The sequence below is a fragment of the Paramormyrops kingsleyae genome, chromosome 1, assembly GCF_048594095.1.
Source record: "Paramormyrops kingsleyae isolate MSU_618 chromosome 1, PKINGS_0.4, whole genome shotgun sequence".
Lineage (NCBI taxonomy): Eukaryota > Metazoa > Chordata > Actinopteri > Osteoglossiformes > Mormyridae > Paramormyrops > Paramormyrops kingsleyae.
The window spans coordinates 7535435-7548606 of NC_132797.1; the positions used below are offsets into that span (position 1 = coordinate 7535435).

Sequence of the window (13172 nt, forward strand, 5' to 3'; positions counted from 1 at the left end):
TGGCTCCTCCCAACCAGCGTGGGGGCCCCCCGCTCGCGTGCAGCATGTCCCCGGCCAGCGCACGCACACATGCTGCCGTCGGGGTTTCACGTTCACTCCGCGCGTCTTGGGTGGTAAAGAGAGCTTAGCCTGTCAATATTTAAAGAGGGGCCGCACGGCACTTCTGGGCGTGTGGTGGGTGGGGCTGGGAGCAGGGGGAGGGCACAGTGGAAAAGGGGGCGGAGATAGAGGGAGGGAGGCGGGCACCAGACGTGGTCCAGCTTGCCGGAGAGGGAAGGCAGTGGTCAGGGCTGGGACTGTCGTCACGGTGCGGAGGAGCTGTGGGAACTGGCCCTGGGTCTCTCATCTTGGCGCTAAAACAGAGACCCCCCCCCCCCAGCCCAGACCCTGAGGATACCCCCCTCCCCAACCTCCTCCATAGCAACTGGAAGCTGTGTATCCCTGCTGAGAGCTGAGTGGCAGAGCGAGAAGGATGTACCTGGTAGTGTGACTCTCCGCGAGGCTCAAGCCGACTGAGGCTCCAGCCCAGAGAAGCTCCAGGTCAGAGAGCCTCCAGCCCAGAGGGGCTCAAACTCAGAGAAACACCAGCAGGACCAGGATCCGGGACCGAGCAGGACACGAAGGCAGACATGCCGTTCGGGGGGCTGTCGGCGCTGAAGGAGCGAGTGCTCAATCCGGGGAAGGAGGAGGCGAAGAACATCATGAGCGACTCGCTGGGACACCTGCAAAGGTAGGGGGGGACGCAGGGGGCTCCCAACACTGCCAGCTCAATCTGCTAACTGGGAACACTGGGTACACTGGAAACCCGAACTGGCTGGGTGCTCAAGCATTTCACAGGAAATGGAGGTGTTGTGTTTTCGATCAAATTTCAGCTCTAGCCGCATCTTCTATGTGTCATAGTGAGAATCCAGCTGTTTTAAAAAGTAACTTCAACTGGATTGGATCTTTGCGGTTATTATGAGGCCACAGATAAAGCATCATGAAATGCCTTTTAATATTAAGCCCGGATATAGAATGCAGAGTCCTTTCCAAATACATACGCATCACATCCAGAGCAGGTTGAGTTACAGGTGATGTGATCTAATGTTTTATGGAAACATGCTTTCTGGTGCATATTTCATAAGGAGCAGATAAATATAGAAGGACGAGATCTTGGTTTCAGAGGTGGACAGCAGAACCTCGTACATCCCCAGGACGATAAACACAGGGGCTCACAGGACAGACAAGAACCACCTGAACTGGTCCTCATCTTAAGGAGAATGTCAGTATATAAATAGTTCTGTGTATTTCTGATCATACACATTTGACACCTAAACATATAAATTTTCAAATAAAAGGTCGCAAGTTTAAGGAACATTTATGATTTGTGACATTAAAAAGCAAAGCAAAACTGATGCAGGACAATGAATATGTTAAAAATGTAAAGGTGTGAAAAAAGCTGGAATCGTGAGCATTTTATTACTGCGCTAGAGAATAATAATGTTCATGAAAACTGTATGACTATTTTATGGGCATTAGTGCTATAAAAACACATGAATATTTAGTGCAGCTTTGTACTGATTGCAGTGTGCATTCAGAGGTCCTGGTCCTGTGCAGTGTGCATTCAGAGGTCCTGGTCATGTGCACTGCTCACCCTCTTTCTGCTGGGTCTCAAGCCCAATAGTCATTCATTTTCATCCCACTTTATGCTCCCGTCTTTTACTCATTGTGTTCCTGTTTTAATTTGTGACTTGCGCAAGTTAGTAGTTTTTTAATGTTTTTTTAAATCAGCCTCACAATGTAAACAAATTTCATCCAGTTTTTATGCGTTAATCACACCGTCTTCCATCCATCTTCACGAAAAAAACTTAATGAGTCATCAGCTTCGTACCAAAATAACCTGTTCCATCTGGCTTATCAGCGTATCACCTTCATTAAGGTCTGCAGCACAAATTACTCGGCCTCAGCTATCTTCACAAACTCCTCAGCTTCCTCCAGCTTCACGGCCCAAACACCTCAGCTCCCTCCAGCTTCACGGCACGAACACCTCAGCTTCATGGAACCTCAAACCATGAAGCTCTCACTTTCGTTTCAGCTTCACACTAGGAACGCCTCCCCTTCACCCTGCTTCACTGCAAAAACCCCTCAGTATCACTCAACTGCACAAACCCCTCAGCTTCACCGAGACTCAAACCACGAAGCCCTCAGCTTCGTTTCAGCTTCACAGCACAAACATCTCAGCTTCATTCAAGTTTCACGTCCCCATTATTCCACTGGCGCAAACCGGCCCCTCCCAACAGTGCAATGTCACCGCCAGCGTGCGTCACTGACACCTCATTTAAATGTATCCCCCGTTTATCTGCAAAGATCAGCTCTTTTAGATGAGTGATTAAAATTGTATGAAAACGTTTATGAATAAGCTTACCGCTCCAGATCAGATCAGTTTAATGTCGGGCTAAGAGGACGTGTTAATTTGTCTGCAACTCTGAATAGCAACGCCGCCCTTTTCGGGAATTACCGTGAAATGAAGCCCATCGCGGTGGGCAGAACAGCAGCCAGTGTGTCAGCCCAGTACCGAATTAGAGCAGGTAGCACCACCTGTGTAAAGCACTGCAAGACCCAGATGTGTTTTTCTTGGTGTCGTTGATCGCCAGCCACGTCTAAGCATTAACCAGCAAACATGCAGCAAATGGCAAAACGTCTGTGTGCATGCGCAGTACTGTGCAGAAGTCTTGGACAGTCAAAGAAAATGTTTATGGATATTTATCTGGATAATAAGTGCATATTTGTTCGGGAAAAAAACAGTTTAACATTAGAACATAAGCAAATTAAGAATAGCACAATAAAAACAACAGGAATTTCTCCAGTTCTCCAAAAACTTCCAGATATCTGGTTGGGCGGCTAGATGAACATGGATTCTCAGGGGCACCCCAGACATTCCGTGTATTCGTTAGACGTCACCACCAGCTCAATTAATTAATTCACTTAATCAGTTAAATAACTCACAGGTCCTAAGTACTGAAACATGGTGGGGTAGTTGATGAGTCAAAAAATAAACGTGTATGTTGGACGGTTGCTGCAAATACTGGGCTGATTTTAAACATTATTTTCTATGACTGCCTAAGACTTTTACACAGTACTGTATGTCTGGGATGTGTGTGTGCAGCGGTGTGTGTGACAGAGAGACGGGGAGCTGGCTAATGGCTCTCTTGTTTGATGTTAGTTGCACAGCTGTCAGGCAAGTCGAAGTCCTGCATTCATCCGACATTAAAGAGGCTGGTGTGGAGCCGCGGTGGAGATCGCCAGGGAGCGCAGGTGTAGACAAACAGCGCAAAGACGAATCGTCTGCAACAAAAGCGCTCTGAGTCGAAGCGAAGTGCGCCGGCTCCCTGCCGCATTGTTTACGGAATGACGTTAATGGACTGCTGTAGTCTGGTGGTGTGGTGCTCTTAAGTGCTGTAACTTCCTGATCTGCGACACTGTCACAGAACACCGGGGGGTAACAGGACGCCGTGACATCGGCCCCTAACGACGGAGCGACATGCGGCGGATACGCGCGGGTAACTGTCAGCGCGGGAGAATAGCGGCGGCTGTAAATACTCTATGACAGCGAAAAGCTCATTTATTTTTAATTGGAAACACGCAGTCCCTGGCAGTGCCCGTGTTCCAAACTTTTCTCGGAAGCTGCTTCACATGTCTGAAGCGTTTTTCTCTCTTCTGGATCTGGCTGTGTGTCTTAGTGACTTTGCTAGTCGGTTTTTTTTTACATGGTAGAGCAGCTCAGTGCGAAAGGCTGGGATACCCCACGTGTTCGGATGCCTTTTTTTTTTTTTACTGATCTTACTAATCTCATATAAAATTGGTAAACCTTCCCAACAATGCAACCTATGCTACGTTACATATATCCAAAGTGGGCACTTTATTAAATACACTGGTTTTCCTCCAAAAATCCAGTCTTGTGGCTGCAAAATGAATGCACACAAAATGCACTGGAGAGGCTCATTTACTATTGGACTAAATCATGCTGCACATGGCCATTCCAGAACCTCACAAGCAGCCACCTGCAGTCAGCATCATTTCTGTAGGGAGATACACCTTCAGCCATGTTGGTCCTCAGCACCGATACAGGGAGTGGCTCAGTGTGTCGACACAACGAGGTCAAAACAAGACCACACCTTCTCTGCCATTCTGGCCTTGTGCGGTTGTCACTCTGCAGCTGTACCACGCCCGTCCTGAGCATGGTGAGGCTCTCAGGCCCACGTGACCAGCATTAATACATAGACTATCCTAGTTAATATCCAAAGACCCTGGCTCTGGAAAAATGAAACAGTGCGAGTTATTAAATCTGGCCAATCGATCGGCCAGCATCTAATTACTGATGTGTTGTTTTTCATTTTTTCACTTTTGGCCTAAAAAATAGCATAAGTGACAGGCTGGGGGGGCTCGTATCCATGTCAGCCAAGACCCCCCCGGAGATGTTAATGCCGCACTGGGCACATCCCGTTTCAGGAAGATGGATGGCACCCACGCGGACGGGGAGGTGGAGATGGAGCTGTCGGCGGATGGGCAGCCGGTGCTGATGGAGAACCGCAGTGCCCCCATCTTCGACTGCGGTTGCTTCGGCCTGCCCAAGCGCTACATCATCGCCATCCTCTCGGGCCTGGGCTTCTGCATCTCCTTCGGCATCCGCTGCAACCTGGGCGTGGCCATAGTGGAGATGGTCAACAACAACACAATCTACATCAACGGCACAGCCGTCATGAGGGTGGGCAAGCGGGCTGGTCCACGTGTGAATCGGGGGGGGGGGGGGGGGGGGTTCCGTGTGTTTTATATACTGCTTTGGCACCATGAGCGTCTCGTACATTTTGTGGTCCCTGCGAAGGCCATTACTCAGCAGATCAATGTGCATTGATGTTCGTTTGACTCCATCCCCAGCCAGCACAGTTCAACTGGGACCCGGAAACGGTGGGACTGATCCACGGTTCCTTCTTCTGGGGCTACATCGTCACGCAGATCCCTGGGGGCTTCATCTCCAACAAGCTGGCGGCTAACCGGTGAGCGCCGAGCCACGTCGAAGCAGTGATGCGGCCGGCGGCTTGCAAGGTCACCAGGCGGGTGCCTGATCTCGCACTCGAAGCTCTCAGTCGCGTTGGCAGCGAAATGTCATCCGCCGCATTCCCAAACACGACATGCTTCGTAAACAGCCTGTTTCGCTTGAAACGGGAGATGAACTTCCGGCTTGGGAGGAAGGATGAAACGCTCTGGGGCAGAGAAAGCGGAAATATCTCTGTGTTCGTCAACAAGCTTGTGGCTGCAGCATAGTTGAAATTTAATGTTTAATTTGTTTAGCAAACGCTTTTATCCAAATTGACGTACATTTATTGAGAAAGCAGGGTCAGCCAGTGCCTGAAGTGCCTGGGGTTAAGGACGTTATTAAAAAGCCCCAACAGTGAAATCACACCGCTGACTCCGGGATTTGAACCGACAACCTTCCGATAACAGCCAAAACATCCTAACTTGCCGAGTATAAAGACATGAGTTAAGGGGGCCGCCAAGTGGGGAGGGTTAATGAGCCCAAGGGGGCGTCGGCTTGCGAGCCGGACATGGGCTTGTAATAAAAGCTTCACAGGAGAGCGAGCCTCTGACAGAGTTAATAATTAAAGATCCAGACTCTGATTTCTCTCCTGGAAACTCCATGCCCCGGAATATTACAAGTGTCACTTACAGCTGGCAGAACTGGGGAGCTGAAGGTGGGACCAAGGAGGAGAACCCAGCCATGGTGGCTCAGTGGGTTAGAGTGCTGTGAGCGGAAGGGTGCTGGTTCAAATCCCCTGGCTAACAGAGGGATTTTACTATTGAGGCCCTTAACTCTCAGTTGCTCCTGGGACTTGCTAACCCTGCTTTATCAAAAAATGTATGTCACTTTGTATAAAAGTGTTTGGTAAATAAATGAAATGTAAACCCAGGCTGATGCAGAATGGTGTGGGAGCTTTGAGTGTGACAAGAACTCCAATTAGCACTTAGTCATTCGCATATACATTTATTTGTTTATTTGGGAGGTCTTTGATCGAAGTCACTGACTGGTCAGTACAAATAATCAACTTGTTAAAGAGCGAGCAAAGATCGTCAACAAGAGTACATAGTCCGTAACTGAGTAGCGAGGTAAAAATAATTATTGTCTTTAACATGGAAGAGCTTTGAGATTTAATGACAATAGCTTTAGATCCAGGTAAGCAGGGAAATTAACATAAAAAACAACTTATTACAACACAGACATTCAAACTGTCTGGGGATTTCAGGATGCAATGAAAAATTCAGGACTGGAATGCTGACTCAGCTGTTTTAGCAGGACTCCCTGTGTGGCGGTGACTCTGTGTAGCAAGATTTTGAAGTGACTCATGATTCATGAGTCTGTGTGTGTCCTCCATGTAACTGATAAAGGTGGGATTCACTGTGTTAGAGGGACGCGATGTAATGATCTTCTCTGTCACTCCCATCTGCAGGGTGTTCGGGGCAGCCATTGTCCTGACTTCCATGCTCAACATGTTAATCCCATCTGCGGCAAGGGTCCACGTTGGTTGTGTCATGTGCGTGCGCATCTTGCAGGGCTTGGTGGAGGTCAGTGCTCCCTCCCTGCTTCGCCCCCTAGTGGGCCACCTCTGGAACTGCATGCAGGACCCAGGTCCTAGAGTTGCAGCAATAATAGCCTCACATCTGCCTGACAGGGAGTGACCTACCCAGCATGCCACGGGATGTGGAGTAAGTGGGCGCCACCGCTGGAGAGAAGCAGGTTGGCGACTACTTCCTTCTGTGGTGAGTCTCCATATAAGTCTCGCCTCCCCCTACTGGGAGGTTGCTATTGCAATGCCAGTGGCAGATTATGAATGTTAATATGATAATAAGATTATGAATGGTAATTGGTATAATGGGAACATTAACTGCTTTTTTTCAGCTGTATTGCTCCTCTTTTTAAAGAAGGTTTGCTTTTTTATTCTACAAAGATGCCCAGGAAATTTATCCTCCGAAAAAGATTTTGCACAATTCAAGTAAATTAACACATCGCAGAACCTACTGAACTTTTGCCAAATGTTTCAGTGCAGAAATGTTCCATAATAATAGCAATGCAATATTAATTTCAATAGTTTTTCACATATAACTGTATCTCATTAAAATCGTATTAATTTGGAGCATTTTAAGCAAATAAGGCCCAAAATAGATAGAGTAAAAAATAAAGACTGACCCTGCAATCCCCTCTCAGTAACAGTCCCTTGTCTGTGTCCATCAAGACCTTCTATTCAGAGAGCGATCCTGCTTTTCCAGGCAAAGCCCCAGTTGTTAGCTAAATGACTCACTAGCTTAGCGGCTGCTAGCCACTGTTTCTACAGCTCGCATTTGAAACGGCGGGTTTTTAATATTAAACAAGCACCATGACAACCTGGACTGTAGACGCCTCTCTGCATGCATTCTGAATGACGACGGCTGCTACGCTATTCAGCGGCCGGGCGGCTCGTGCATCTGTGGTCGCAGACAGAGCGTCACATTACCCCCGCCACACAGTGCCCCCAACCTGTGGCCTAATTTACATAATAGGGGCGGTGACATTACTAAAAGGCCCTGACTCAGCGCTGGTGTCTCCATGCTACTCTTTGCGCTCGTACTACCAGCCGAGACTATAAAGTGGCATTAAGATAAATGTTATTTTTCAATTCTGCACGTTAACATATGTGGAACGTGTCATGTGACCCAGGCTACTCTGATTTCCCAGGATCCTATGCAGGTGCTGTGATTGCCATGCCGCTTGCGGGTGTCCTGGTGCAGTATGTGGGCTGGTCTTCCGTCTTTTACATCTATGGTAAGGTTCAGGCTATCTGGGGCTTGACATTTAGCAGCTCTGGGCACCTGTCTGGAGAGAGCAGAAGTCCCTTTTGTCTGGTGTTTTCACCCTCGTATTTAGTCATTCTCGAGGGTCAAAGGTCCCTCAAATGTCCTGCAGACCCAAAGATCTCGGGAAGCTGTTGCCCCGCAGTGTCAGTCTCACGCAGGAAGCGGCGTCTTTAACGCAGGCGAGAAGCGCGGAGGTTCTCCCTGCCATGATGAGCCACTTGGCAGCTGAATGAAATTAGAGGGCTGGCAAATTGAGATGCACAGATAAACCTGACGGCTGAGAATAATGGCGATATACAGGGTTTCGTTGAAAAGGAAATTATCGCAGATAAGGCTTTTTATTAACCTGAGGTGGGGACACCTGCAGTGGGTGGGGGGGTACACTTCATACATGGCTGCATTTTCCCAACATGCCGCTGCTGGAGGTTTGCAGTTTTGTTATGATGCTCTATTAGCAGCTATGCTATGGGATTGGTGTAATTATTTTAAACAATGCTCTGCATTAAAGGCCAACTGCCTTAGAGGACATCTGGTCCACTAATGTGTCATATTCCATTTAGCACGGTTGTCTTGCTGTTGCCGAAAAACAGTCCTCAAACGGTGACCATGTGGCTTGGATGTGCATTCTGGAGCCGTCTGCAGCCTTAACTTTCACTTCCTGCCTGCAGGTGTTTTCGGGATGATATGGTACATCTTCTGGCTCCTGCTGGCCTACACAAGTCCAGCCGACCATCCCACCATTAGTGAGGAGGAGAGGATCTACATCGAGACCAGCATCGGTGAGGGGGCCAAACTGCTCAGTGCCACTGAGGTGCGTGAGAGCCGCTCCCCGCCCTGCCATCTGCTCGACCCCAACGCCGTGCTCCTCCTCAGCCGCTCTCCCTTTACAGAAGTTTAAGACGCCGTGGAGACGCTTCTTCACTTCCATGCCCGTCTACGCTATCATCGTGGCCAACTTCTGCCGGAGCTGGACCTTCTACCTGCTGCTGATCAGCCAGCCTGCGTATTTCGAGGAGGTGTTTGGCTTCCCCATCAGCAAGGTGGGCAGGCAGAGGAGGGAAGATGCATAGTAGTGAGGGACACATTGCTGCACTTCTGACAGGCAGGGAGAGCCAAGCAACTGACAGGCAGACAGGGCTGCAACACTGACAGACAGGGAGAGCCAAGCAACTGACAGGACTGCAGAAATAACTGACAAACAGACAGGGTTGCAACACTGACAGGCAGGGTCAGCCAAACAACTGACACACACACAGGACTGCAACACTGACAGACAGGCAGAGCCAAGCAACTGACAGATAGACAGGGTTGCACCACTGACAGACAGGGACAGCCAAACAACCGACAAGCAGACGAGGCAGCAACACTAGCAAACAGGGAGAGCCAAGCAACTTACAGACAGACAGGGCTGCAACACAGACAGACAGGGAAATCAAAAACCTAACAGGCAGACAGGGCTGCACCAATGACAGACAGATACAGCCAGATGACTGACAGAAAAATATGGATGCTGCACCTATGTTCAGGTATAGACAAACTGACAAACAGACAGACAGGGCTGCACCACAGACAGACCATTGGAGAGCACTACTCTGCAGATCTCAGATAAAAGGTTCCACTGGGTTATATTCCTCTCAAGCAGCTGTATTGCATGGCAGTGAAATTGACTCCTGCATAAATATGTGTTAAGTGTGTATCAGCCTGGACAGGTATCTGAGGTGCTCTGCCCTTCCAGCTGGCACTGAGTGTGTGTTAGTGGGAAATGGTCCCATCCCTGTGCTGCTGTATTTGAGTAGCCTGCCAGTTTGCCTACTGTTGTCTTTGCACAGGTAGGTGTCCTGTCAGCCCTTCCCCACATGGTGATGACCATCATCGTGCCCATTGGCGGGCAACTGGCTGACTTCCTGAGGAGTCGCAAGATCCTTTCCACGACAACCGTGCGAAAAATCATGAACTGTGGCGGTACGGGCCGATTGTGTGCATGGCGTGTTCTCCCATGAGGGTGATGTGGCGAGGCCCTCCCTCCCTCTCTTGACATGCCCGTGTTTGCAGGCTTCGGCATGGAAGCCACACTGCTGCTGGTGGTGGGCTTCTCCCACACGCGAGGCGTCGCCATCTCCTTCCTGGTGCTGGCTGTGGGCTTCAGCGGCTTCGCCATCTCAGGTGAGATGCACCGTGAGGCAACATTGTTTGTTACGGATCAGCACTGGCTGCCAAGTCAATCACAAATGCATAACCAGCCATCAGATGCATCAGCTACTGTTGAACACATCACCTTCAATCGAACACATCACCTTCAATCAGACACATCACCTTCAATCAAACTCATCAACTTCAATCAAACTCGTCATAACCCATAAAACTCACCACCACTCAACAAACCAATCCCAGGCGTCAAACTCATCACCAACCATCAAACTCATCACCAAATATCAATGAGTAATGAATGAAGGTTCAGGATGGTGAGAAAAGTCTTGCATTAGGTTCTTTTTGTCTTGACCACAGGGTTCAACGTCAACCACCTTGACATCGCCCCGCGCTATGCCAGCATCCTCATGGGCATCAGCAATGGCGTGGGCACCTTGTCAGGCATGGTGTGCCCACTCATAGTTGGGGCTCTGACCAAACACAAGGTGGGGATCTTGCTTTCTTTAACAGCTTGTTTTCCCCTATGAGTGTGTATAGGATACAACAGGGTTCTTCAACTCTGGACCTCGATTCCAAATCCAGGCCGTGTTTTCAGTTCTCCCAGGTAGTTGTTTAATAATTACTGATTCTGATTGGTCAGAGGCTTCACACCTGACTGACAGGTAAAGGAAGGCTGGAAAACCAGCAGTGCTCGGACCTCGAGGACCGTGAGTTGAATAACCCTGGGATACAATGTCTAAAGATGGAAGATTGAACACAGCATATTTTATTTGGTTAATTCCTCATCAGTAGCCAACAACAGCATAAGCTGAAAATGCTAAACACTCAAAGTTAACTGGGTGTAAGCTTCATATTATAGCACGTTAGCATAGCTGTGAAACAAGACATGAATGTGAAGCTCTGGGTAGATCTCATTGGCAGTAGAAGCTGTCCGACAACTCCTGTCTCCACCCCTCTGTTCCTGGTTGGCCCACAGACCCGGCAGGAGTGGCAGAACGTGTTCGTGATCGCTGCCGTCGTCCACTACACCGGCGTCATCTTCTACGGCATCTTTGCCTCTGGGGAGAAACAGGACTGGGCGGATCCTGAGGACACAAGTGATGACAAGTGTGGCATCCTGGACGAGGACGAGCTGGCTGAGGAGACGGAGCTCACCAGCGAAACCAATCTCAGCCAGAGTAAGAAGATGTCGTACGGTGCCACCACCGACAACTCCTCGCACAAGCAGAGCTGGCGGAACGATGGCAGCGACTCGTACCACCAGGAGAATGGAAACCACTAAGACGACGCCCAGTGAGGCTACCCCCTCAGCCCGGACCCCCCTGTGCTCTTGAGGGACACTTCTGCAGGACTGGTTCCCCATAAACTTGGACCGGAAGTTGTCTTACACTGTGGGTGAACGAGGGAAAAATGGCCAAAACCTTCCCAGGACCATTAGCTTCTCTTGTTCCCTCCCAACGTGGGCCCATGACCACAGACTGGACATCAGCATGGCCCAGGGGAGGCTGAACAAGAGCATCATCATTTAGTCTGTCTACGTTTGGTGGGAAACAAACTCTGAAGACCAGTAGTGCAAAATCAGAGAAAGGATAGCTTTCGGTAAAACAGAGAAAATTAACGTTGTTCAGCAAATCAAAATAACTTGCATATTCCCACCCTAATTTAGCATAAAACAGCTGAAATTATGTGGCATTATTAGATATCAGTAGTACGTACCTGTTTAGAGTGGTCAAGGAGTCACTGTATGTCATGTGATATCTATTTGTTGAGTATGGTTGCAAAGGCATGGGTGACCTGACTAAAAACATACTTCATGCAAGAACAACATGTAATGAATACTGTGACTCTCATACCTGATCTACTAGACTATAGAATTAGTTCTGCTGATTCCCCCAGCCTATAGAAACAGGCCTGCTGATCCTGCAGCCTATAGAAGTAGCACTGCTGATTCCACAGCCTATAGAAACAGGCCTGCTGATCCAGCAGCCTATAGAAGTAATTCTGCTGATTCCCCAGCCTATATAAAAAGCTACAGTAATTCCTAGCATAGAAAAGTAATTGGTCTCCCTGCGCTGTTTATTTCGTTATAGCAGTTGCTTCTTTCAGTTTGTGGGACGTTCAGCAGTAAAATTGTATAGAACAGTATGAAACATTCCACAGTATTTTTCCTCATGTTAAAAACAAAATCATTCTCAAGAGGAGCCATTTAAAAATACATATCTTTGTTCATTATTTTAAAAAACAGTGGTTCAAGCAATGAATTCTGACCCCAACATATAACAACTGAGATTATTTTAAACAGATCACTGAAAATCAGATGTACAGGAAATATTTACGTTTATTGCCCTGTTGGTTAATGAGTTTATTTGATGTGATTTACTGTTTGCCAACTTTTTGCCTTTATTTTTCCTGACAGTCTTTGTGGTAGAGGAGAGGACATCCAAGTATTTGGTGAATTTGCAATGCTGTTTGACCTCAAACACCCTCTGGTTTCACATCATTTTTGCCCTCAAACTGTCCTCTCGTCAGAAACCTTTAACATGAAGAGTGAAATCTGTCATTTGTGGTTCTTGATTAAATGGGAAATAAACGCACAGTATCAGTGTCACTGTTACGGCAATCTAACCCGGGTGCTGCTGTTCCAGGATCAGTTGTGTCGCATGGATAAATGGTACAGAGCAGGAGCTCACTTGATGCTTCAGTTGTGCTGCAAATGAACAAATTTTTATTTATATAAATATGTAGAAATCCTGTGGAGTGAGATATGCTCTGGACGGTCTGGAGCAAACGGGATCTGCAGAACCTCACAGTCACACGACAGAACAATGCAACAATGCATCTTCTGCATCTGGTTGCATCTTCTGCGATCTGGTTCCCTGCGCCACTCTTCCCATGACCCCTGCAGCGGGGAGGTCAACAGACACATGATTTTCCCAGATATGAAAGGCAGCAGCCAGTGACGGCTCATGTCTCATCAGTAGGAGGAAAGATAAGGGAGATCAACATGGACGGCTGACAATATAATAAGACAGAAACCGTTTATCGACAGAAGCGCAGATCAGTGCGGACGTACAGATCATCACTGACACACTCATGATACGAAAACCTGGCGGTGAACAACAAGGCCGATAAACTAGATTTGGCTGGGGCTGCCCACAGGT

At 48.3% G+C, this 13172-nt stretch overlaps 1 protein-coding gene across 1 annotated transcript; it reads left to right on the top strand.

Moving 5' to 3' along the window:
• The first annotated feature begins 508 nt into the window (after positions 1-508).
• slc17a8 (solute carrier family 17 member 8) lies at positions 509-12596 on the top strand. Its single transcript, XM_023809022.2, has 12 exons — positions 509-730; positions 4489-4744; positions 4915-5033; positions 6483-6597; positions 6705-6792; positions 7745-7831; positions 8532-8674; positions 8754-8903; positions 9693-9825; positions 9916-10026; positions 10369-10496; positions 10988-12596. Exons 1-12 carry the CDS (start codon positions 630-632, stop codon positions 11291-11293), a joined length of 1737 nt encoding a protein of 578 aa, XP_023664790.1. The 5' UTR covers positions 509-629; the 3' UTR covers positions 11294-12596.
• Positions 12597-13172: the final 576 nt, after the last annotated feature.